At 37.6% G+C, this 27624-nt stretch overlaps 1 protein-coding gene and 1 long non-coding RNA gene across 4 annotated transcripts; both read left to right on the top strand.

Moving 5' to 3' along the window:
- The first annotated feature begins 1333 nt into the window (after window positions 1–1333).
- rgs14b (regulator of G protein signaling 14b) lies at window positions 1334–13150 on the top strand. Its single transcript, XM_077195417.1, has 15 exons — window positions 1334–1473; window positions 2093–2114; window positions 6049–6218; window positions 7213–7305; window positions 7409–7552; window positions 9448–9639; window positions 9717–9825; window positions 9948–9991; window positions 10074–10265; window positions 10376–10452; window positions 10862–10988; window positions 11494–11569; window positions 12275–12327; window positions 12419–12521; window positions 12630–13150. The coding sequence occupies exons 1-15, from the start codon at window positions 1429–1431 to the stop codon at window positions 12884–12886; spliced, it is 1704 nt and encodes a 567-aa protein (XP_077051532.1). The 5' UTR covers window positions 1334–1428; the 3' UTR covers window positions 12887–13150.
- Window positions 13151–15807: 2657 nt separating this feature from the next.
- Window positions 15808–26947, top strand: LOC143701249 (uncharacterized). 3 transcript variants are annotated; one of them, XR_013189982.1, is made up of 6 exons: window positions 15808–16254; window positions 16356–16409; window positions 24268–24345; window positions 24481–24558; window positions 25454–25510; window positions 25700–26947. It is a non-coding gene; the product is annotated as an uncharacterized LOC143701249 (long non-coding RNA). The 3 variants fall into 3 exon arrangements; XR_013189976.1 differs by having other exon boundaries at window positions 16331–16409; XR_013189970.1 differs by having other exon boundaries at window positions 15810–16409.
- The last annotated feature ends 677 nt before the right edge of the window (window positions 26948–27624 follow it).

Raw genomic sequence — 27624 nt, 5'->3', positions numbered from 1 at the left:
CAACAGAAACCATCTGTCCAGTCAAGGGAAAAGGTACCAAATTTCCTCTTCACTTCTTACTTGTGATATACAACTGGTAGGGTGGAAACATCTGGTCATGATACTAAAATATTGGATTTTTTTTTTCTGTTGAGGGTACAGTTATACAAAATTAATACTTTTTCTTCTTTTTTTGCTTCTCACATCTATATTTGTAGCTATTTCTGAGTTTGGATTTGGGCCAAATTGAAACATTTGAGTGTATGTTTAACTGTTTACTTGGTCTGAATGGTAATCAATTTACTTTTCATAAAAATCTATGTATGTGTATGTATGTATGTTTGCATGTATGTGTGTGTGTGTGTGTGTGTGTGTGTGTGTGTGTGTGTGTGTGTGTGTGTGTGTGTGTGTGTGTGTGTGTCTGTTTGTCTGTCTGTCTGTCAGATCCTAGTGATAACATGTGGAGAAAATAAGTGGTCTAAGCACGGAGCCCTGAGGCACCCCAGTGACTAGATGTTCTATATACATGATACATGTTGTATATTCATAGATGTTATATCCTCATACAATGATTTAATTGTTTCGGTTATATTTTTCCATAAATATTTTTTATTAAACCGTAAATTGATTATTCATACCATGAATACATTTTATTGTACAGTAAAGCTTTTATATTGTGATGTTGTAATATATGAAAATATATTTTTTTGCTAATTTTATGTCAGAGGACCTTGAGTTTCAATGAAATCACTAGAGGGTTCTCAAACCTCGCTCGACGCAACACTTTACGAAGGACTCTTGGGAGACACAACACCCTGTCAGACAGTCAGCCTCACAGCCTCAACAAGGTAAAAGCTTTGACTGATTTCAGAAGAGCCCTCATTTCCTCATCCTTCTACTGTTTTTAGGCATGTGGAGTTACTGCAATGCTAGCCATTAGCTGAAGATCCTATTATGACCTTTAAATGTTGAATCATCTCAAAACGGTAGATTTGCTTTGACGAAAACCTGATTGAAGTTCACCAACAGAAGTGCTGTGGTACATGGTATTTTGGTCATGATTGCTTGAGTGATAATGTTTTATCTAATTGCCGTGTGCTCTTTCAGAATCTGACCGGGACAGTGCAAAAACATGTCAATAACAACAAAACAAATGTTAAATGTCACAAATACCCAATCATTTAATTCCAATGAATATTTTTCTACACGAATGACCTTATTCATTATGTAATGATGGAAGAACTGCAGCCATGGTTTCACTGTAAAAAAAAAAAGTTCAAAAAAGAGCTCTGTCTGAAACATGCCCACACTTCCTCTTGCGGCATGTTACCATGGTAAGACTTCCTGCTCGAGCAGGAAGTTATATTGTGTTCAGAGCTGTCTCAAACGCACATCAGAAACAACTCACTCATGCGTTTAATAATCTAAAGTACATGTGATTCCAAGGATATGTCTCTGAAAGGGAATAACATTGAGATATCCAACGGACTTAAGGTATGTTCAAAGCGCCTGACTAAAGATGTATGTGCAGGTCTGTGTGCGAAAACACAGCGCTGTCACAGAATATGAATATGGCAATGAAAATGCATCTGTTGAGAATGAGTTTAACATTTTTTTCTTCTCAAGAAGTATTTTTTAACCATATCAGGTCAAACCATACGGTTAAAAGTGGCCTTGAACTAACTAATGTAGAGTTGGAACTATTTTCTTTTATTCAGGGGGCAAAAAAAAATGTTTTAGGCACTTGTGCTTGATTTTTTTTCCTACAGATCATTGAATATGTAAGCTTTACTACATTACCCTCAGGGAATGAGATGATCAGAGAACAATAATATCAGTTAATATCCAATTTGAAAGAAAAAAGAGCAGCCATTTTATCTCAGACTCCAATTGTGTGTCTCATTTTGTTGCTCGTGAGCTCTTTCACTCAGCCTTTCTGGTGCTTGTGTGTGTCTCAATTGCCTGCAGGCATTGAATCAAACAAAATTTATTTCCAAGAAATATGTACTTCAACTGAGTCACTAATACCACTGATGAATGTACGCCATGATCCATATATTTTTGATTAGTTTAATTATAACTCTGATCGATATCATTTCATTTTCTCCAACAGACACTGGCTGTTTCAGATGGAGGTAAGTTATTCATTAATAATGTTTTTTTTTAGAGGAGGCAGAGGATGCACGATAAGTTGTCCTCCATCAATGGCATCAGGGGGAAACAAAGGTCAGCAGTCCATGCGGCCATGTGTTTTTATACTTTATCCACATTGCCGGCGAAGAACAGTTCTAATGGAGTCATACCTCTGGGTTTATCACTTTATCAGTGACCTGTTTACATCCGGTTTTGGGGGTGGGGGTGTAGCCACATCAGTTTCTCTCTCTGTTCAATTGTCATTGTGAGACAGAGAGATTGGGAGAGAAAAACAGGTGGGTAGGCCGAAAGGCAGACAGACAGAGGTATAGAAAGTCATGTGACTGTCTGGAAGTGAAGACAATCATCGATCGCACCAGTATAATCATCAAGCGTCTGATGCTAGTCATTCATAAAGTGTGACTCGAACTCATGCTTGGGAAATTCCTCTACTGCACATCAGCCACAAAAACAAGTGACGAGTGATGTGTCGGAATAAAGGAAGAGAACTATAAAGAGTGTCATCAACATATTTTGGGTTGAGACAGTTTAGCAGCATACAAACGTTGATGGTGTCATATTGGCGAGCTCTTTCTTTAGCGTGTCTCACACGTTCCCATAGCCTGAGGAAAGACAAAACAGGGCTAAATCAGCTCATGCATCCTTTGACAAAAGATTGAGATTCGCTGACTGACATGTGTGTACACTGGATTTTATTTTCACGGTATTATGTGCCGTGCTTTTGAATTGACTTCACATTCAAACGTAAAAGTGTTTAGAGCCTAAAACAAGATGACACGAAGAACTGTGCAGAACTGACGTGGTTTTTTGCAATATATCGAAACAATATTTGCTGCAATATATATATATATATATATATATATATATATATATATATATATATATATATATATATATATATATCAGATAAAAGGGGACAGATCAACAGCAAAAATGGGATTGCTGTGAATTCAAATTTGTAGCATGTATGTAAATATTTTATATTTAGAATATTTGTCATCTCTGAAAAGTAACCAAATTTGGCCCTGTACGAAAACTTAAGGTGCTCAATCTCAGCCCCACCAGCTGGTAGTCCATCTGATCCATTATTTATCCAACTAATGACCAAAATGGTTACCCTAGAAACAATGTAAAAACAGCAATCAGAAGAAGAAACACAGACTACCATGAAGTCATCTGGTCTCTGCTATAGCATCACTAATGTTAGACCACTAATAAAGTGAAACCATAACTACATTTGTGAAAAAGTTAGCATACGTTTACAAAAAGTATTATATAATTTCAAAGAATAAGAATGTACTGTCTTTAAGCACTTAATTGCATATTAATTACAATTAAATTAACATTTATTATAGTTTAAATTGATATTAAATGCATTTAGAGTGTTTTTTGACCCGCTTAAGGACTTAAGTAAATCTTTATATGTAATATAAGTAATTTCTTCTATTATCATTGAAATGTGGTTCAAATGTTCTTTCAAATGTACTGAAAAGCATTTATTTTAAACTGAAATATATTTTAGTGTAATTTCTATTAAAACTATTTAAATATATTTGTAATCACACAATTGAAATAATGTAGCTGCAATTTAGTACACATAAAATATATTAACTTTAAATGTAGGCTAATATAGAATAACAAACTACAATTAAAATGATAATCAAGTACTTTACATGTGCTTTAGTATGTTAGTCAACACATCAGAATTAGTTTACTTCTACAAAAGATTATTAAACAAAAGATCATTCAAATTTAAAATATACAGTAACACTTTAGAATACTGTTCCTTCATTAATGATTAACTACACAGGAACAAATGAGTAACGCACTATTAACATTCCAGTAACTACTATTAACTAACAAGAAACTCTGATTAACAAATTAGTCGAATGTTCAGTCGAATGTGGTAGTTCACTATTAGCTAATCAGTAACTACTATTTTTTTCCATACCGCCCAGAGAACTACTATATACAGGTTCATAATTAACATGAATAATGCATAATTTATAATAAAAGGTAACAGTAACCCACTAGTGATGACTCAAGTATTACTACATCCTTCTTAAGGAACTACTAATTATTTGGATCAGTATTCTAAAGAGAAAACATGTAAGCTTTTGAGATTCTTGTAAGATTTTGAATAGTAATTCCTTCCGATGATTTGGTAACACTGTAGTCATTACTAGTGTGTTTCCATGATCTTCACTTTAGAATACTGATCCAAATAATTAGTAGTTCCTTTGAGTCATGACTATCACTAATGATCACACTTTAGTCATTATACTATCCAAAACCTTACAAAAACCTCAAAAGCTTACAATGACTTCAGTCAATATTAGGTAGTTATCAAGCTTTTCACTTTAGAATACTGATTCGAATTATTAGTTGTTCCTTTAGAAGGATGTAGTAACACTTGATTAATTACTAATGGGTTACTATTATCTTATATTATACATTATGCATTATTCATGTTAATTATGAACCTGTAGTTCTTTGGGAGGTATAGAAAATGTAGTTACTGATTAGCCAATAGTGAACTACCACATTCAACGGAGCGCTATGACTTACTAATTTATTAATCAGAGTTTCTTGTTAGTTTACAGTAGTTACTAGAATGTTAATAGTGCGTTGCTCATTTGTTTCTGTGTTGAGTTATTTATTAATGAAGGAACAGTATTCTAAAGTGTTACTAAATATACTTTAAAGTAAAACTTTGGTGGTGGTGATGGCGCAGTGGATAATACACATGCCTTTGGTGTGAGAGACCCAGGTTTGAATCCACTGTTAGACACCAATGTGTCCCTGAGCAAGACACTTACCCCCTAGTTGCTCCAGAGGCGTGCGACCTCTGACATATAACAATTGTAACTCGCTTTGGATAAAAGCGTCAGCTAAATGAATAAATATAAATGTAAAACTTTTCATTTTAGAAGAAGTCATACAAGTGTACTCTCTTTAAGTACTATTATGTGGCTTTTCATTTCCTTGATATAATTTCCCGCAAGTACAGTTTTTAAAAAAATATATAGGCTACTATTAAGATTTTAAGTACACAAATAAAATGAAGTGCTCTTATTTTTCACAAGGGTATCCAAACCCTTAGTGTTGCATGGCATGGTTCATGTTTGCTCAATAGTTGGCTATATTTAATGACTTAGTATGATCCACTTTACTTAAAGGTTAATGCCAAACTTGATCTAATATGTTACGGTAAAGTGGGTCCCAATTTGCATACTTATGCACTATTCTATGTCATTTATGTCATGTAGTATAGATAGAGAGAGTATTGTGTTCACACTGAAAATTCCCAATAGAAAAAGTGCACTTTAAATACCTGGATAATGCACTTAATTAACTGAAAAAACGAAGTGTGGAATGTTGGGCCCTGTCCCAAATGGCACACTTCATGTGTACTTTCAGTCTTGTGGACTTACTGCCGAGTCCATGAGACCGTAGCGTGTCCCATTTAGTCACTTTAGGTTTTAAAAGGGTGCTCACGAGCGTCCCCTTTGGTCATATGAGCCCTTGATGCGCACTTTTGCTGACTCCGCAGCAGACGTCTACCCGACAGTCAAAGCGGCATTACGTCACAAAAGTGAAGACTCAAAAGAAAACAGCGAGTTTTTAGGGTGTCATTTGGGAAAGGGCCTTAGACAATTCACAAACTCAACTGTTGCAGCTTTAATTACGTAGCGGAGGGGGAGGGGCTATTAAATTACGATGTTGAATGACAAAATAACCATAAAACGTTCATACACTACACCGCTGAGTATACATAAGTACATAGTGTAAGTGCATAGTGTATAATGCGTCATTTGGGACGCAACTGTAAACAGACCCTCACAATACACACAAATGCTTTAAGTTCAAATGCTAGTGCTTCTCAACATCCTCTCCGTGTCCGGTGGGTGTTAGAACTGAATGTGGTGGAGACCGATGAGCGCACAGCGACGCAGTACTCCAGCAGTAACTCCAGTCTGCCCACCGTGCCCAGTGAGGGGACCAGAGGTGTGGGTCAGGTGGCCAGCTGGGCCGTCAGCTTCGAGAGGCTGCTGGAGGACCCCATGGGTGTACGCTACTTCACGGTGAGTGAACTAAACAAGTGTTATTCGAAAGAGTGAATATTTCTGGACATAAAAAAAGCACATCAAAATCTGAGCAAATACACAGATGAATGGGCTTTAGGGGAAGATATTGATTTGCTTACTGTGTTGGTTATTTTCACTAATGGATCTTCTAAAAAGTACTTGAGTTTACTGGGTGGGAAGGTTGCTGAATGATCTACTAACTTCTAATATTGTCAATTTAGTGCTTTAAAAGTAATGCAATTGGACCAATTCAAAGTTAAAGCACCACTTCTACTACAGGCAACTCAAGTAATATTGATATAAGTGTGATTAATTGCAATATAGATTAATAGATTATAGATTAAATTAATATAGATTTAATCGAAAGACAGCCCAAAAAACAGGATGTTTTCAAAACATTTCTTGGTGATTTTCAAGCAGATCTACTGAATACAAAAGGCTGACTGTCTTACTCGGCAGAGAAAAGCAGAAGCGGTGTCCTAGAAATAAGCCTTTGCTTCTAGTTTCTCGGTGTACACGTCATATACTTCTGCACTTATTCACTTCGTAATAAACAGATTTTCGTAGAGAGATGCTGCCATGTTGCTCGACGCTCTCATTTGTTTACCGACCACGCAGAGCAAGCAACTCAACCCCAATTCATTGTGAAATGTGTAAAATCAGAAGAAAAAAAGGAGGTGATGAGGAAAACAGCCCACGGTATGAGTCACCGTAATTATAGGTAAATGAGGAGGTGTGGAGAATGTTTCAGAAGGGAGGCTGGAAGAGATTTTGTGATGGGGGGTTGGAGCTCTGAGATGGATAAACCTCTGTAAATTCCTCATTTGTTGGCCAACAGAAATACCAGCCAGAGCCAGAAATTAAATTGTCCAAATTGTCTTGTTTTTAATAATAATACAGGTGATAGTAATTATCATGCCCACCGACACATGCAGTTCATCCAGATTTGAGGCATATTCTTAGCGTTACATTTTGTCTGTATGCACCAAAGGCATTTCTGAAATCTGAGGTCAGTGCTGAGAACATCTTATTCTGGCTGGCGTGTGAAAAGTTTCGCAAGATACCTGCCTATCAATCAGAGCAGGTAAATCTCCGTATTGTATATCTAACCACTATTTTATCATTGTTTCTTTTCCCTTCTAATTCCTACAGAAAATGTAAATATTACATTTGTTTTCTTACCCTAGCTCAAGAGAGAGGCGTTGTCAATTTATAACAGCTTTCTGTCCAGCAACGCAACTTCTCCCATTAACATAGATGACAGGGTACGAGTCGAGGAGAAAGATGTTCAAAACCCTCATGCTGACATCTTTCAAAAAGCCCAACAACAGGTTTGTGACATCATATCAGGAAGAAATTTAAATCGAAATAGATTTCAAGAGCATTTTGTTGATAAGAATAGAGTATAGGGAGGATTGACCTTGGTGAGCTAGATCTGCTATGCTGGCGTAAGCGAATCCCTAATGTTGAAACATGCTCAGAATTACAGAGATATTAGGATACATGCTGCTTCAAGGTTGAGAGAACCCTGTAGCAGATCTAGACAGGTGGTTCTGGGGAGGAGGAGGGCCAAAAAAATAAATTCTCATTTTGCACTGAAGCTACTGAGTGGAATGTGAATAAAGGTTGTGTAGATTAGAAAGATAAATCGATTGGCTGTACTGCTGGCTCGAGAGATCAGCTACTTGAAAGAGTTTTATGACTGAACAATGCATCAATGCATATTATAGTTTTTTTTTTTTAAGATTATGCTCTATTATGTTGTTAAAAACATTATTCATTGGAGCACAGGTCTATTTAATGTTAAAATTGGTTATAATTCCCAATTCTATTTTCAGAAATTTTCAGAAATTGTACATTTCATATGATCAAATTATCATTATATTATTATTCATATTATAATACTACTTTGGATTAACCCTTAAATGCATGAATGTTTCGTCAATCAGTATTACATATTCGGGTCTTTAGCGACCCAGGTCTATATCTAACAAGGATGGATCTCTAGCTGTCCCGATAATGTAAAACTCTACTGATATTAGAGTAACAATTACGAAGAATAAAATAAAGCATATTTTGTTACCTTTTGAAGCGTGGAAGGGTTCAGTTTGAGCAGATGTTTTATACCATCATCACTGTCCTCGTCAGAGCTCATTTCCCAGTACATTCAGCATCTGGCTTACATTCACGATCTCAAAAATATTCTTCAAACAATCATTTTCAACAACTTCAAAATCAATATTTTGATATATAACAGCTTCTTTAACAGATAGACCATCAAGTGACAGTGAATCGAAAATTTTCAATACTGATGAAATATTTTGCTCTAATATTTGACACTATTAATTTCTCTGCAGTAAATTGCTGAGCCATTTTAAGTTTGGCTGATGATTCTTTCTATTATTTTGTTTTCTGCCTGCGGTAACTATGAGTGAAACGTCACTTTATCACTTTGTATCAGACATTGCCACATTGTGGAATATGGCTGAATTGCACTTATTCGTCAAAGATTAAATTATTGTTGTGCATAAAAATATACTTATATACTGTTACACACCTCAGGTCATAAGTAACCATATACAATTTATTTTTTCCAAAAATTAATGGGAAAACACATTCTTTTTTTATTTTATCGTTTTTTTCTTGTTATATTGTTTATAATGAATTGAATTTTTTATCAGGTTATATCACAAAATCTAGTAAAATTACTAAATTTCAGGAGTGCCTCAAGTAAATAATTTCATCACAAGGTTTCAAGAAAAAGAGTTTAGGAGCCTCTCCTCATGACAGTGCATCCCAAGTGCACAAAGCGTTCCATGTACATGGTTAGTGATGCAATAATATAAACTAGAGAATTCCCATTACAATCAGCAAAGTTGTTTTCACTGCAAGAAGGCACTCAGCCTCAACAACAAATTAGTAGATTTTTGCATCTGTCAAACAAGCAGGGGGAAAAAACTGACACTTGATGCTATTCCAGTTTTGCCCATTTGTGTGGTGTAAAAACAAAAATATGTGTCATATTGAACAAGTTGTTATATTCGTGACGAAGACAAATTTGTTTTGTCGTGGTAAGGCAAACCACTTAAGAACAGACAGCAATCATGACTCAATTATCCAGAGCTACTAAAAGCAATTAACTCAAGAGCCCACCCTCCTTTAGACTCCCTCTTGAGCAGAAGCGTCCTCCTTACCTAACCTCTCCATTCTCTCTTCCCACTTTCAGATCTTTAAACTGATGAAGTTTGACAGCTACACTCGTTTCGTGCGCTCACAGCTCTATCAAAGCTGCATGTTAGCTAATGTGGAGGGCAGGCCTCTGCCAGGGCTGGACCCTCGTGGCAAACCCCTCACGTTAACGAAACTCACCAGCAGCACTTCACCCAGAGAGCAAGTCAAGTTCGATAAAACTAAGGAGGTAACTTGATATCTCAATGTAAAATATGACTGTATTTGTTCTTAATAAGAGATTTATATGAGTTTGTTGTTTTCCAGAGCTTAAAGGCGAAGACAGAGGCTGATGATGTGGTAGAGAGGAGGAAGGTCAATCTGCAAGGCATTATAGGAAAGGACAAACGCAAAGAGAAGAGAGGGTCCTGGGGAGGTGATTTTATGATGTCAAACCCCACCTAACCCACACATGGTTTAAATAAAGGACAAATTTAACAAAATAATAGGTTGTAAGACCATCTAGTAAAATCTCTGTTCTCTATTGACCATTTCCAGAATCACCTATCAGCTTCAAGACTGGACTTGTGAAGAGTTCAGAGGTAACTTGCTACAAAGTCTGTAGATACCAGCATTATGCAATGCCATACCAGGACTGGTATCAATACATATCTGTTGTTGCAGGTTGAGAAATTAGTGGCACGCTCTGCAGACGGAGGGGTTGATAAGTATTGCTGTGTCTTCCTGCCCGATGGTACGGCATCTCTGACCCCGGCCCGACCTGGTGTCACCGTCCGCAAAATGCTCACCGGCGTATGTGAAAAAAGAGGCCTTCCTCTGTCAGACATCATTATTTATCTACAAGGCAAAGACAAAGTAAGAAGTGCAAAACATTTACATGTACATTACTAGACAAAATGTCTATAAATGAACTTCTTTACAAAACAATTTTTTTATTGTGATCTCCCATTGGGTGTCACATATAGCAACCGCTGTCATTGGACCAGGACAGCTCTGTGCTGAAGGATCAGCAGGTGTTTTTGGAACTGAGGGTCACATTTGCGTGAGTGTTGTGCAAAAAAAGTCACCCAAAAATGAACATTCTGACATAATTTACTCATCCTCATGTTGTTCCAAACCTGTATGCATTTCTTTCTTCTGTGGGACACAAAAAAAGATATTTAGAGGAATGTTGGTGACCAATCAGTTTTGGTTGGATTCCATTATGTATTTTGTCCATAAAATCAAAGTCAATGGGAACCGAAATTGTTTAGTTACCAGCATTCGTTAAAAAAAAAAAAATCTTTTGTGTTCCACAGAAGAAAAAACATCAGATTTGATACAACATGAGGGTGAGTAAATGATGACAGACTTTTCATTTATGGATGGACAATTCCTTTAAATGAAATCAATCAGTTTGAATGGCCTGTGGTCACCAGGTGTTAATATGTGCATGTGTGTTTCTCGTATAGGGTAAAGGTAGCATTCGCAGGTAAGACGGTGGCTGTTGTGGTGAAGTCCAATAAGACCCTGCAGGACGCCCTTGCGACGATGCTTAACAAATACCGCCTCAGGGCACAGGACGCCACTGTTACAATGGTGAGGGGGGTCTATATTGGCCAGAACAAGTATTTTGTTCTTTGTTGAAACTAATAGTTTGACCTTTTTTGATGGACCACAAGATTACATGTAGACAATCACTGAGTTTCTCTTGTTATTAAACTGCAGCTGCAAAAGTAGGACAGTGCCAGTACTGAACAAAATCATTTAATGTTTTATGTTCATCAAAACTCTTACACACAGAAACGTGAAAGAAGCAATACTGTCAATATGCAGAAGAAATCTCCACATGCTCTAGTATTCATCATAGTTATGTACGGTAACATCAATCAACAAAGAATTGTGCCTTCACACCCCTAGTGACCAAACCAAAGACTCTCACTGTAACTTTATGCTATTTAGACATACTAAATGCTAATAAATATACTTGTCATGCAATCCTAATACCAATTACTAAATACTATGAGAAATGACATTGATCTGTCTATACCCACATTTGCAGCATAAGCCATGTGCTCACATGTTTTCTGTCCTCTGTTTTCAGAGTGGAAGCGGACAGATAATAAGTATGAACACAGCTGTCACCTCTCTGGCCAATAAGACACTAATTCTAGATAAACGTATGTAACAATTCTATTTTAAATTCTACATCTTGCAGGTTTCATTTTGTATGTCTACTGAACAACTGAATTCACTGAGTGGGAAGACAGACAGACACATGGATAGACCATAGGGATAGACAGACAGACACATGGATAGATAGACAGACACATGGATAGATAGACAGACAGACAGACAGACAGACAGACAGACAGACAGACAGACAGATAGATAGATAGATAGATAGATAGATAGATAGATAGATGGATGGATGGATGGATGGATGGATGGATGGATGGATGGATGGATGGATGGATGGATGGATGGATGGATGGATGGATGGATAGATAGATAGATAGATAGATAGATAGATAGATAGATAGATAGATAGATAGATAGATAGATAGATAGATACAGAGATACAGAGATAGACGGAAGGACAAACAGATAGATAGACAGATATTGTATTGAGCCATGGAATTTTCCTTTTTGAGCTTGAATGGACGACAATGATATTCAAATGATTTGTTGTGGGCCCTTTCCCTGTGTCCCTGCACAGCATTAAAACTCTCACAGACTGCTCACAATTATATAACCAGTTTGGGCCCTAAATGTTACATTAGGAAATGAGGATTTTATTCTTACTCTCTGGAATCAGTCTTAAAGGTACAGTTCACCCTAAAATTAAAATTCTAAGCTGTTGATCAATGTAATCACTCTTGCAGGTGTTGATCTAGCCAGCGGCTCAAAAGGGAACTTCTCAACTCCTTCATTACAAGTGAGTCTACTGCTTTAGAACAGCGTATCTCAATATCTTGATATTCTCCAGTCCTTCTCTGAGGTATAACCTCTCCTGCTTCTGTCACCAGGATCGGAGAGGTGCTGTGGATGCGAACATGTTCCCTCCAGGGAATTCTCGATCAAATGCCCGACAGAAGAACCCTGGATTGAGGAGAACCTATGACATGGAGGGTAAATGATGATTACCTCGTTTCTATTTGCTGGTCTCTATAGTACCGTAGAACACAACCTGGTTATCGAAATGTCTTTGTCTAAATGTGCTTATCTCGGGACTTTCAGGTTTGGTGGAGTTATTAAATCGAGCACAGACCTGCAGTGCTGATGATCAGCGAGGTCTCCTGAAGAAAGAACATCTAATGCTGCCTCAGTTCCTTCAGTTACCCCTTGAAGAGGCTGAGAACAACAGATCGCTGGAGGAGTCCTGCTCCAGTATGGGGTCTCTTGAAGTGGATTCTCCTGCGGGACAATCAGACACATTAGAGGAGAGACCATCTGAGAGCCAGTGCTCAAACCCAGCCCGAGAAACTGTGGTGTGAGCTTAATGGACCCGTTACATCCTTTGCTTCAATGATCAGTCACACTGGAACATGAAGAATAGAGAATAATGTTTCAGGGAATTGAATGTGACGGTCTTTAATGATGGACACTTGTTATTAGGATTATTATTTTTTTTGATAAAAGCAGATGCTAAGAAATATTGTTTACAGTAGATGTGATTCTGCACATGTTAATGTCTAGCTGCTTGTATTTATTTCAAATTGATTCACGTAACAAAAATACATTCTATCTGTTTTAATGAAGACATGCATTGCGTACTTCCCTTATAGGTTTCATTGAGGTTTTCAAAACCATTCGAAATTGGTTTTGGTAACACTTTATTATGTACACTTTACTACATTTAAAATTAGTTGATGCGTTAGTTATCATGAATGAGCAATTAAAGCATTAAACTGGGTTCATTTTAATTTATAAATGTAAAAAATTACTTTTAATTTTAAACCTACTAGTTTATGTAAAAGTTAACATCATTATTTTTCATGTCTTTAATGACTTTAACAAATCCCTTAATGGGAAACAGGATATTTTCAATAAAAAAAAGAACAAGACTTTTTCCATTGTGACTTGATCGGATAATAAAAGTACGACTCCATTCCAGAATGAAGTCAGACCTCCTGAAAAAATACCTTCTAGTGAGTACTTTTGACTAAAGTATGACTAGAGCATCTAATGGTTCCTTTTCATATTTGGTAATATATATATATTTTTTAAATAATTAGTAAATTATTAGTAAAATACATAACCGCATTAACCGTCCTGAGATATCGTGGCAACTGTGACAGTCACAGTCACAGAGTTAAACTTTTGTTTTAATCACCGGAGGGATCTCACCATATGAAAACAGATGGGGAGCTTGCTTTTTTCCTGCTAGACAGGTAAAACATGTTTAAATTAGTTGGCGGAAGTTTTAGAATAACTAACATCCTTTAAATTACCTTTGACTGGAATTAAATTAAGGCAGTATGGTTTTAGAAAAATTGCATTACCCTACAACTGTAGTCTACAGATTGTAGCCTAAAATGCTTGAATGGATATTTTGTGATTATTTAAAGGTACAAAATTAAACTTTTGGCCCTCTAGCGGTTAAAAAACAAAACTGCACGTGTTTTGTGGAAGAACATTGTTTTGGTTGTGCTTTGGCTCTGCGTGACTGTGCGGACGAATATGGTAATCCTACAGCTCATATGTGACCCTGACAAAATCTGGAATCTGAGGATGCAAAAAAATCAAAACATTGAGAAAATCGCCTTTAAAGCTGCAAAAATAGATGCTTTGTATATTTACGGAAGGAAATTTAGAAAAATATCTTCATGGAACATGATCTTTACTTAATATCCTAATGATTTTTGTTATCCAGGGTCACATATAACATTCACTACTACTATGCTTAATAGATATAACCAGTTTAGATGTAAGTGGATCTCAAGCTGACTAGCTGAAGACGTTACTGTAGCTATACCCATTAATAGACATGGTACTTCCTTGAAAATACATTCCAGCACAGCGCTACGCAATAATGAAATGATCCTTCACAATAGATAATGCTTTATAATGAACTCTGTTAGAGAGCTACATGACAATTTATCAGTTCAATAAAATACCTTTCTGACCTGTTGAGTAATAAAAACACCATCCCCGCATTGCTTTTGCAACATTTAAAATCCCTCAGTTCTCACCTTCTCCGAAAAGCCAAGCCAATGTTGATTCTTGTTTTATTACGAGCTCTGTTGAATTCTCTTTTTGCCAGCAGACTCGTGAAAAACATCCCATTAGGTCTAAAATATAAACATTTATAACAAGCTTACGATAATGAACCAGGGTAAGACAAAACACATTTTGGAAGAAGGATTGATGATGTATTTGACTCATTTAAAACAAACAAAAAACAAACAAACAAAAAAGTTTACCTTTAACCAATAGCCTGTGAGGCTTTAAAGGGTTAGTTCACCCAAAAATGAAAATTAAGTCATTAATTACTCACCCCCATGCTGTACCAACCCCGTAAGACCTTCGTTCATCTTCGAAACACAAATGAAGATATTTTTGATTAAATCTGAGAGGTGGATCACTGCTACATAGGCTGCCAGAGGGAATGAAACTTGACGGCCCAGAAAGTCATTAAAGAAAATGTTTAAATATTCCATGTGCCTACAGTGGCTCAACTATAAGTTTATCAAGCGACGAGAATACTTTTTTCCCGAAAAAAAAAAACATAATAACGACTTTATTCGACTACTCCTTTTCTTCCTTGTGGGCCTGAGACGAGAGTTCAAGAGATTTCCACGACGCATGCGCGAGAACTGAGGAGAGAACGTTCTTCTTCTAATACTTCTTGTTCAGTTCTCGCGCATGCGTCGTGGAAATCTCTTGAACTCTCGTCTCAGGCCCACAAGGAATGAAAAGGAATAGTCGAATAAAGTCGTTATTATGTTTTTTTTTTCGGGAAAAAAGTATTCTCGTCGCTTGATAAACTTATAGTTGAGCCACTGTAGGCACATGGAATATTTAAACATGTTCTTTAATGACTTTCTGGGCCGTCAAGTTTCATTCCCTCTGGCAGCCTATGTAGCAGTGATCCACCTCTCAGATTTAATCAAAAATATCTTCATTTGTGTTCCGAAGATGAACGAAGGTCTTACGGGGTTGGTACAGCATGGGGGTGAGTAATTAATGACTTAATTTTCATTTTTGGGTGAACTAACCCTTTAAGTGACGTCAACTGTGAAAAGGGAAACATTTCAGAGGTTGTTTTAAGTGATTACAGATTACATTTTGTTGAAAGATTATGAAGATATTATTTTGTTTACAATAACATCTTCTGATGAATTTCCACAATAAGACCATGGTATACCATCAGTTTTAATTTTTGTGATGATTTCAGTGGCCTAAAAGATTGATAATGACTGGGGTTCTGTATGGAGATTCAAGATCTGAGTTTCGCTCGCTCCTGATGTGTCTTTCGAAGACATGCAACTGCCCCGGGGGTGAATGAAGAGAGAATGACAGAAATGGAAGGGGTTGAAATAGAGGCAGGGAGGGAGATGGCGCTAATGCATGGAGTGTATTCTGCTCGTAACCTTGATGCTGATGGTTCCCTAGAATTTAATAACACACAGAGAACAAACACACACACACACACACATTTCCCCCTAGTGCACCTTGTCCTCGGGAAAATCTTCATCAGGGACGTTATATTTATCTTCTCTGAATGGACAGCATGTAGGTAATCGGATGACCAGCCCCCAAGCTGAGGCACTGATAGAAAGAGAAAAAGAGAGAGAACGAGAGGAGGGATGGGAAGGCAGGGAGAGTGAAAGAAGAGTGAAGGGAGGGAGGCGAATCTGAGGTGAGGATTCTGCCTTACATCACTGAGCGTGTCTTACTGAGGATACAATTGTTACTGTTCTAACTCGTATGCAAAGGTCCATTTTGTGTTGTTTCAAACAGAACTGCTGCAAGACTGTGTCTGTCCTCAATGAGTGAACTCTGAAATATCAATAGGTAAGACCACCTTAATAAACTCCAATTCGTAATATGTCTTTTATATTATCTTTTGTTATGCTAATTACAGGATACACAGCGTATTTTTCTTTTTAGATTAATTTATGCATTAAAGAATTGCAATTATTATTTTAATCTGGGGTATTGATGTCATTTTAACCCTGTGTGTGTGTGTGTGTGTGTGTGTGTGTGTGTGTGTGTGTGTGTGTGTGTGTGTGTGTGTGTGTGTGTGTGTGTGTGTGTGTATCCTGTACACACACACACACACGCACACACACACACAAACACGCACACACACACACACACACACACACACACACACACACACACACACACACACACACACACACACACACACACACACACACACACACACACACACACACATGCTTGTTTTTCTTTCATGTTCTATCCCCCAACCCAACACGTAACCATTTTCAGTTTCATTAAGTCATTATTTTGCATGTTATTTTTTTGTCTTCCATCTGGGACCCTGTTTACACCTGGTATTAAGATGCGTTTTGGTGAATCGGATCACAAGTTGACAAGGGAGACACATTCCTGTTTAGACTTGGTGTTTTAATCCGTCTCTTTTGTCCTCTTTCAACCACTTGATGTCCTGATTTCTTAGAGGGGAGGGTTTATGGGCGAGTTAATGTATTGGTTTTTTCAGATCTTTCGATCTAATGGACAAAATAAGCTCGCACAATTTACATATAAATGCGACCTTAGAGAGAGCAGCAGCTTTCGTTTAAAGCAGTTTACCACTATACCGCGGGAATTCCTTGCTTTTCAACCGCGGTAAGAAAAAATCCATACCGTCCCAGCCCTACCTCTACACGAAAAAAGCAAAGGAAATACTTTTCTACCAGAAAGACTTAGAGTGCAGGTAAACATTTGCATGGTATTTATTCTATTAAAAATATAAACAGGTGATTCGTGTTTAGTAGTATAGAAAAGTTATTTAGCGTAGGCCGCGTCCTTAGTCCGAATCCTGGGGATGCAGATTTGGCTAATCCTGCCTGAAGATGAAGGCAGGGGCGGAGCCTACCCCTGATGGATGGACAGGGGCCAACCTGGTGGTGGTGTGGAAGATGGAGAGGAACATCATCAACTGCAAACGATGAACCAGTAGCAGCCTTCAAATACGTGAGCAGAAGTTGTGTTGAATTGCCGTGAATTTCATTTTATCCTTCATTCTAACAACTTTTATTGGACGTTTATGGATTATGACTGATATTTGACATGCACAACATGGACCGATGCACACAGCGGCGCTGTTTAGGACGGGTTGGTGTTAAAGAGCTGCTAACAAAGTTATCTTTTCACATAATGTTCTCTCTCTTAAAATGTAAGCGAGTGTAAATGTCAGCATTATCATATATGTCTAAAGAATTGAAGTCTGTCAGGTAAAAGAAGAGCTTATTGATGCAGTTCAGTCTGTCTGATATTTTATTCCAACCGTTACTCCTGATCGGAGGCTGCCGTAAATATTTAGTTGGAACGTAGAGTTACGTTTAAACTAAGTTCAACCGGCCCCAGGTGTCAAGCAGTGATTGGCCAGACCAATTAGAATGAATGAATTACATGGCATTAGAGTCTTCCTGGTAGAACTTACGCTAAAAGCATCAGTGTTTAGTACATCGTTGTTGTGTAAGTGTATGCTTAGACACTGTTTACATCTGTATTTAGCGTCTTCCACTTGTCATCCGATCGACCAAAACGTTGCTTAATACCAGGTGTAAACAGGGTCTCGGTGACCATTAGTCAGTCATCATAATTTAGTTGATTGTAGGATTTACTATCCTTTTGGCGTCAATTGGCCCCACATAATAGCCAAACACCACAGCCGCACTCTACTTCCCACAGCTAATTCAAATTAGCCATTAGCCAAATGAATTTCACGATGTGTATATATTACTACAGAATTTATATAATTTTGCTTGTTAAAATGATCTTAGTTTTAATTCTTTCTTAAATATTAATCTGTTAAACAATCAAAGGCTTTGCTGATATGTAATGAAGGGGTCAAAAGATACTTATTAGAATAAGTTGTGCACAGAGGTGTTTGGTGGTGTTGTTACAGTATATCAGACAGTCCTGCATGACCAGTCACAAGAAAAAAGAAATATAAGAAGAAAAATATGAATCATGAATTAATTAATTGTTCATGATGCGATCTATAACATGCATTTAGAAAATAGAATACTGAGACTTAAGACACCGACACCAAAGACACTGCCCAAAGTGCTTTACATGAATTGAGATCAGTTTCAAGGAGTGACTCCCATCAAACTGATTTCCTTTAATGTATTTGATTGCGACGATGATACTTCCTGATCTTCATATTTTAATAGATATCAATTTTCTGTTTACAACATTTTAAATGCTTTCAGGGTTCAGAGATCGTGCACAGCATGATCTGAGATGAAGATTTAGTTGGCTTGGTTTATGGAACATAATTCTTTTTGACTCATCTTGATCTTGATCCATAAGATATTGTTCATAACACAAAGATGTAAAATACACAACAAAGACAATTTTAAACAGTGCAAATGATTCAGTGTCATCAAAAGGTGAGGTCAACCAACTTGAGTCAAGCTAATACAGTACTTTTCCATCACTCAACAGCAAACTCAACAGCATTGTTGTAACCGTTCTTAATGTTCTCCAGAATACTGTGCACACGCATACAAATGTACCCTTCTCTGTTTTGAAAGATGAGAAATCACATTTTGAGACAAGGGTCCCTGTAATCTAAACCCACCCTGGAGGGACACCGCCCGTCACATTCTTTCCTTCATCTCTCAGGCTCCTGGTACTAGCTTGTTGCCATGGTAATGCGTCTGGAGCTGTAGAGTCCTAATTGGACTCAGTCCTGGGTGAGATTTTGAATGGCTGCTTCCATGCCTCGCTCTTGTTTGGAATAACTATTGAATACTGGTTAAGGATACTGTTTTACGGACATTCACAAAATACCGAACTAAGATGCAGGGCTGAAATCGGAGCCCCTGTTATATAATTACTTATTTGCATCTCTTTTTATAACCGTCTTTCCCTCTCGCCCTGTCCGTTTTTCCATCCATCCATCCATCCAATCTCTATAGCTCTATCTCACCCTCATAGTCTCTCTCCTGCCAGCAAATACACATGCATGCAGGGCTGAGGGTTTAATGAGTCACAGTCTGCTGTCTTCTAGGTGCTGACATTTGCACCAATATCATGTTTGAGCTCAGACTCGCCTCAGCTGGTGGCCTTCTTCCAGATGACATGACATTTCAAGAGTCCTGCTGGGTGACATACTAGTTCCTCTAAAATTATGTTTATCCAATAATACCAATACTAAATTGTAGGCTACCAGTAGTGGCTCCTGATCGTACATTTATGTAGGGCAGATTCTGAGTCTTAGCCCTAGTTTTTAATAAACATTTTGTGAGCTTTATATTCTAATCACAGAACACATGCAGAAAACTTTAACCCCCCGGGCAGAGGTCTAACGTCCTTACATTATTCAGCCTGAGGGTTATTCAGCTCTAATGATGATTGACATGCACGCATAATGGCTTAATGTAGTATTTATTGCCTCTGAATGTTGTTTTAGAATGTTAGCTACAAGTTGTGAGAATTCTGGTTGGGGAAAGGATTTTTACTCTCAGAACAAACTTAAAACAAACACAACAGAACTAAATAAAGGCTATTCCCATTAGCACGTTTAAACTTTTGTTAATACTATACAAAGAACAGACCAACTTTACTGACCTGATGCATACTAATTTAAACAAAGCTGAAGCAGACTGAAATTGTCTTGGTCTGGAGAGAGGTTTACGTGAGGTAGCGGGAAAATAAATGGGGCGGTCTGAAATCTGCCCCAATGGCTTTCAATTAGAGCGTGCAGCACTTCCATTTTTCACCACAGATTTACTTGGGAAAATTGTGGGGCGCTGTAGAGCTGGTGAGGACTCTGAGACCGGCTGGCTGCCCCGCTTAGTATCATGATATATGCCTGCCAAATCCCTGTGCTACATTTTAATATATCCTGCTCACTGTACGGCTTAAAATAGTCTACAAAATCCCCCAAAAAATTTTTATTGATTCAGCTTATATAGACGTTTATGTTTTGTATGAGTATTTTGGAGGGGCACTGCTCCACGAGCTGCCGCTGAATTGTACTATGGAATTTTGCTGTTTCATAAACTGCTTAGTTTATAAGTTGATTGTATTGTACCTCCATGTTCAATCTCTGTCTATGCATTGGTCAGTATTTGAGCTACGATGTGTTTGTAATTTAAGAGCTTTGAAAGGTGTTAATGAGTCATACCAGTGAAAGGAAAACTATTCACAGAGCAAATAGATGCAGTCTAGGCTTAGTTTGCCAAACCCTGAGATTAGTAAAGGCATTTATTCAATCAAGGTTCTGAGCAGTCAATAACAATAGAGGTTTAATAATTTCATATAAACAGAACAAGGACAGAGATTATTTATTTGAAGCAGAGATGGCATTTATGAATGCATTTAGAAAACATCAGTATTTCTACACAAGCAGTTTCAGATATGATGAGTGCAGAAAGAGAAATACCTAAGCCAGTCCCAGGCTTATTTCTGCTTCAAAAGCTTGGTGCTTTGGTAAAGTGGGTCCTTTGTGTTGCGATGATTAAGTGACACAATATGAAGACATTGACTTCACTGCTCTGCTCCAGATTCTGAGAACTTTAATTGAGCAAATGGTTTCTTAAAGAGTCCATATTATGCCCTTTTACAAAGTGTTGATTTTGTTTTTGGGTTCAAAACACACATTATTTTTCTGCATATTTCAGATTGTTGCTGCACCTCTCTTTCCAGTCTGTCAGTAATGCTCCATTTAGTTTATGCCTCTATGAAGCCCCTCCTTCAAAAAAAATGTGCACTGATTGGTCGGTTGGACCAGTGTGATGTGATTGGTCAACTGCTTTGAGCGTGTTTTAAAAATGTTTCATCCCTTACCATAGCCGCCTTAGATCCAGGCTGGAAAAAACAGGACCTCTTGGTCTGTCACATGACTGCAAGGAGCGCATGACAAATGAGAGTCAAACGAAAAAGTCTTTATTTCGAAATCCACAGGGAAACGTAGGAGATAAACAGAGAATACTCAACAACATACACAGACGTAAACCAGACGAGATCAACTTAACTTAGACAACTTAACTGAAAGAAACAGGGAGTATAAATACTAGAACAAATGAGGGAACTAATTAGTTGATTAACAGAACAGGTCAATGGGATAACTAATCAAACACATTGGGAAACTGGGTTAAACAGGCAGATAAGGAAGACAGAACCAAAACACAAAGAAACATGGCCAAAACAGAACATAAGTCGGACATTACGCCCCTCACGAAAAGGCGCGTCCTCGCGCCATAAATAGTCCAACTGAGGAGGAAGGGCAGGGGGCTCTGCAGGAGGACGTGGTACTGGAGATGAAGGCGGAGCCGGGGGAAGACAGAGGCAGACGAAGCCAAAGGTGCAGGAAGGACGACGTCTGACCATGGCGGAGCCGATGGGACCGAGGGAGCCCGGTGGTGCCTAAGGATGATGGTTTCTGATGGAGCGATGGGTTCCGAAGCTGGAGGCGGAGCCAGGGGATCCTTCTTACTGGGCGGACCTCTGAGGCAGATCCTCACAGTATAGTGTAGGAGGTCAAGGTAACCAGCGGAGGTGGGGCTGTGGATCTGGCTATCAGAGGAGGTGGGAGAGAGAGGCTGGTAGGGATCACAAGCGACATGAATCTGGGTGGAACCAGCAGGGAAACAGGAGATTCAGGGCTAGGTGGAACCAGCGGGGAAACAAGAGAGTCAGGGCTGGGCAGAACTAGCGGGGTAAGGAGAAATTGATAATTATTTGAAGGAATTATTGGCGATGTTTGAGAAAGATAATTACCTGAGGCCATAAAAATCAAATCTACAGTGGCAGGGTTGTGGGGGAGGCTTTCCTCCAAGCTCTTGAACTCCACAAGCACTCCCTCAGTGGCACACTGTGTTGTGGGCTCACGCACCTGTTCAGACTCTCAGTGTGGATCTGGCTTCGGGGCGATGTTACACTCCATCCTCTTTGCGTCCTCATGCTCGTCCATCAAAGCAGGCCGATCTTCATTGTGTGTGGTGGGCTCTCGCAACTCTAGCATGCAGTTTGCGGGTGTTGGATGGCTGGTCTCTGGATGTGGAGCAGGGCTGGTGTGGTCTTCAGCCAGGCCAATGGTGAACAGGGAATCGTTGTTCACCAGCACCCACTCCACGAATGCAGAAAAATCTTCCTTTGGACCATCCGCTGGAAGGTGTGCCTTAGACGCACTACCCAGACCGCTTGCTCTGTGTCTTTTACCACACTAGCCTGAGCGAGCGGTCCGGGTAGTGCATTTGACACGCTAGCTGGATGAAGTCTCGGGTGTGGTCTTCCAGCGAATGGTCTCCAAACACAACAACTGAACAGTTGGAAGGTCCATGGAAGGAAAAAACAAAAAACAAAACATAAAAAGCATCTGGTTTAGGTCTGATCTTCTGTCACGTAATGTGAATGCAAGTTAACTATGCCTCTTTTTTTGCGTATGCCTTGGGTGGTGATTATTTAAATGAGGGATATATTGTGACATATACGTTACCTGAAGAAAACCCTGAAAGACAATAATCAAGGTGTTTCAGGGAGTTTACAATGCTTAATGATAGAGAGAATTACTGCCTTTGGAGTGACTTTGTGCATTGTAGACAATTTTCATGCTCAAACAGCAACATTACGCAGTAAGGAAAGTTAAAGGGATAGTTTACCCAAAAATACAAATTCTGTCATCATTTACTCACCCTCATGAATGAATGAAACCTTTATTGCCCCGAGGGGAATTTGTTTTACACTCATGGGAACCACAATAAAAAAAAAAACACAACAAACATAGAATAAATATATAAATAATACACATCTAAAATGTTCAACAGCTTAAATGAATCAATACATAGATATATATTCAATAATGCACATTTAAAAAAAATCTATGTGCCCATAGATGATCCATTTAATAATTGAATGCTCCTCGGCACAAATGATGTAATATGTCGTTTAGTTTTTGTTCGGGGCATTCTGAATCTACATCCAGAGAGGAGGAGGGAAAATTCTGTGTGAAGTGGGTGCAATGGATCCTCCAGTATCCTCAGTGCCAAATTGAGGGTATGCTGGTCAGTAAGATTTGTGATGCTTTTCATGTCGTTCCAAACCCATAAGACTTTCGTTCATCTTCGGATAAGAAACGCATTTTTAATGTAATCTGAGAGATTTCTGTCCTTCCATTGACAGTCCACTCAACTATCACTTTGGCGCTTCAAAAAGTTCATAAATAGATCATAAAACTAATTCATATGAATCAAGCAGTTTAATCCAAATTTTCTGAAGAGACAGGATCTCTTTATATATTGAAACGGATTGGTAGTGACTTTTGCATAGCACTCACGCTCACGTTCTCTCACGTAAAAATGTAGATGTTTTGGGATATTCAAATTCAGGCTTTTGTTGACGTGCGCTTTCAGTGGTGCCTTTCTTGCTTCACTTTACCTCAAAAGCCATGTCTCATTCTCAGCTACGCCTACAGTACCTTGTCATGGGATTCCCGCCAGGAGCAATTTGGAATCGGTTTGTTCGGTGACAAATATTCCAGAGAGACATGGTACAAAAAGGTGTGAAAGTGAAGCAAGCTTCTAAAGAAGAAGATTCATAATCTCTCTAGACCAATTACGGTTATCATCCTATTAAACTAATGAGTGACATTCAGAGATGAAATTTCCTCTTTGTGAAGTATTGTCATTGCTAATGTTGTTGTTCTCCATCTCTTTTATATTTTCAGATAACCAAAAGCATTGAATACATTAACTAGAGACAGCTGATTTCCTCAAGCAAAGACATGGAAAGGACAGAGAATAAAGTGAGTGGAGACTGAACCAAATGCTGAGAGCATAACAGAAGAGAGCAGAATGGTCCTAATTGAAAACACAGATTTTTCATAAATGAAAGTTGATGATTTTCTGGTCTGAGCCCATCTTATTCTCATTCTCCCAAGGTGTCCAACATCTCCCCACAAAAACAGACAGTGAAAAATAGATCCAAGTCCACAGAAGAGGTACAGCAAGCCAAAAAGGTAATGGCTCCGCAGAATGCTAATATCCAACACATTTCAATTTAATTTGAAGCTCTCACACATCTTTAATGTCCCTTATGTGCATGCATATGACAATGTGGCTTTCATACATCAAATAAGATGAGCAGGGAACTGTCTCAGTTGTCAGTTTTCCGTTTTTACAAGCAGTGTGTCACTCTACTAAAGATTTCAGCAGCTGTCCAGCACCATCTAGTGATATGGTCGAATAATCTTTAAATGTGTGTGGGTGGATTTTCTTGGGGACAAAGTATCTCTTCCATTTTTGAATCCATAGTGGTGCCCTCATTTGAAAAAATTTGCCTAATAATAATAACAATACTTTCTTTTTTATTACTTTTTAATATTTTAACACTTTTATTATTATTATTATTATTATTATTATTATTATTATTATTATTATTATTATTATTATTATTATTATTATTATTATATTTTTTGGAATGTACAAAGTATATCTGGCTTTCTTTGAGCGCATATAATTTGTAAAAAATATTTCCAAAAAAGAAAATAATAATTAATACTAATAATAATTAACTTGTAAAGGGATTTCTATGGGCTAAACACTGTCAGTAAATATGTGCAAAATTGAAACTTTAGCTCGTCACTGGGCCAATTGACAACAAATCCCCCCGTTTATTTTTTTAACAGGAGTGTAGAAAAAACTTTATGAATGCAGAAAAAAAAAGGTACTAATATGCACTAGCTAAGGCAAGATAGGTTATTAAAATGTGTATTAAAATGTTACCCCAGTCGCAAGAAAAAAGTCATTTTTGGACAGTGTATGTCGTCATTTAGATAGCTGGGCGAATGTGCATGTGTTCAGAAATCCTCTTACTGCATTCTAAAGTCTTTGGTTTTTGCCCTGCTGCCACAGGCCTTTCACACACCACAAAAATCTCTTCCGGCTAAACCAGTAACCGAACAACTAGAGGTAAACATGAAATTATGGATTATGGCCTGCTTTAGAGCTTGACTTTGAAAAAAATGAGATCAAAGATTAGTCCCAAGACCAGTCAGGACTGCTTCTGCTGTCAGAGCTGCTTTATAATGTGTCTCATTTTTGAGTTTGCTGTTTGATATCCTTGAATATATTGTGTCTAATGGTTTGTATATTTTATAGGAGACCTCAGAACTGAGCGCCTCATCAGAGGAGTTCAAATGATTGCCGGATTCAAACTTCGGGGCTTTGAGATTTAGAGAGATCAACCATGGGTCATAACAAGAGGATGATTCAGTGTCTCTGTTTATGGAATTGTGATTTTAGTTTAGTCAGCATAGAAGAAAACCAACAATAATCATGTGTAACTTCTTGAATTTGTATTAGCCTGATGATGTTTGTGAAATAAATGCAGAAATGGACAGTGATTTGTGTGTGCAATTCATAGAAGGTTAATGCATGCACAGTTGAAGTGGCTTCTAAAATATATAAAAAAAATAGATTTAAAAACAACTTTTCACAAACACTATCATAATATTCTAAAAAGTATATTTTACATTTGAAGTACATTGAAAATGGAAATTTTCTTAATCTGATTTTTTTTCATGTGTTCCAATAAAAATATCTAAAATATTTAAATAACTAAATATCTAATCCAGCAAAATATCCTTAAGGCTTGTAAGTAAACAGCCACTGTTATGACTGGCGAACAAAAAGCAGACAGAAAGCATTATGAAATTATTTACTTACGGTTTGGAATGCAGCTGCTTTTGGCTGCTTCATCTTTCAACAAATGTTTCTTTACATTTACAAAAATACGGATTTACAACACGATTCTAACAGTGTGAGGTGGAGAAGAAACAAATAGTGATGCTGGTGATTTAATGACTGAATTAAACCAATGTCATTAAAATCTGGATTTCTATTCCAAATTTTTCCATTGCAGTCAAAGGCTAACAACCATGCCAGTGTCCCCTGACTGATAACAGACAGACAGATGCCGAGAGTTCACATCATGAGCTTTCACCTACTCGAAATTATTTCTGCTTATTTGGCACTGAAAATTACTGTGGGCCGGATCATTAGTGCTGTTGTTTCATTGTCACATCACCACAGTGAGCTCAAGGCATGAGTACGGAATGATCCTGAAGGGCAGGTTACCCGAAGCAGATTACCTGGGTTAGAAAATTAGAGTTTCAGGAAATAATGTGCTCAGAGTGACACTTTATGAGGAAACAAATCAATACTGTCTAGCTTTCATTTCATTGTTTGTGGGTGTTCATGTTTGCCAGCTGGCTAAGACGTAAATTATAGGAATGTTTGGGGGGAATGTTATTTTTAACGAAGTCACTGTTATGAATGTCCGACTAGTTTCTGAGAAAACATTGGAAAAAAATAAAACAAAACTGAAAAACATCTTGAGAGATTAAATGAGAATTCTACAGTTAATTGTAAGATAATATTGGGATAACAGGGGTCTGGTGAGGTAACACTTTCCATAAGGTTTCATTTGTTAACATTAGTTAACTACATTAGTTAACATGAACTAACCATGAAAAATACTGGTAAAGCATTTATTAATCGTAGTTAATATTAATTTTAACATTTACTAATACATTATTAATATATGTATATATATATATATATATATATATATATATATATATATATATATATCTGTTAATATTATTTAGGCAATATGGTTACACTTTATTTGGATGGTCCACTTTAGACATTCCACTAAGTATAAGTAACTTTGCAACTACATGTCAACTAACTCTAATTAGAGAATTAGTAGACTGTAGTAGTGTTTTGGTTAGGGTTCAGGTTAGTAGAATAAGTTGACTGTAGATAGCAGTGTTGGAGGTAGTAACTCATTACAAGTAACTCGAGTTACTTAATCAGATTACTTTTACTTAAGTAACTAACGCATTACTTTTAAATTTATAGCAAAGTATCTGAGTTACTTTTTCAATAAGTAACGCAAGTTACTTTGTTTTCCCATTCATTTTTCTGACAGCTCTCTTGTCCTCATGTTGAGACAAATTGGGAGTAAGTGCAGAGATGTTGTGTGTGACCATGATGGTTATTGAACAACGTAGTTCTAG

This window comes from Siphateles boraxobius, unplaced genomic scaffold (assembly GCF_051911475.1).
Source record: "Siphateles boraxobius isolate OS27281-9 unplaced genomic scaffold, OSU_SipBor_1 11, whole genome shotgun sequence".
NCBI classification, from domain to species: Eukaryota; Metazoa; Chordata; class Actinopteri; order Cypriniformes; family Leuciscidae; genus Siphateles; species Siphateles boraxobius.
The sequence above is the reverse complement of the archived record's forward strand: the minus strand, read 5'-3'. Positions and strand labels throughout refer to the sequence as shown.

Bases quoted from the DNA above. Each gene is read 5' to 3' on its own strand.
- rgs14b (XM_077195417.1), top strand. From the start codon at position 1,429: ATGTCTCTGAAAGGGAATAACATTGAGATATCCAACGGACTTAAG. The intron at 7,306-7,408 runs GTAAATCTCCGT...TTCTTACCCTAG, and splicing joins CTGCCTATCAATCAGAGCAG to CTCAAGAGAGAGGCGTTGTC. The intron at 10,266-10,375 runs GTAAGAAGTGCA...TGTCACATATAG, and splicing joins ATCTACAAGGCAAAGACAAA to CAACCGCTGTCATTGGACCA.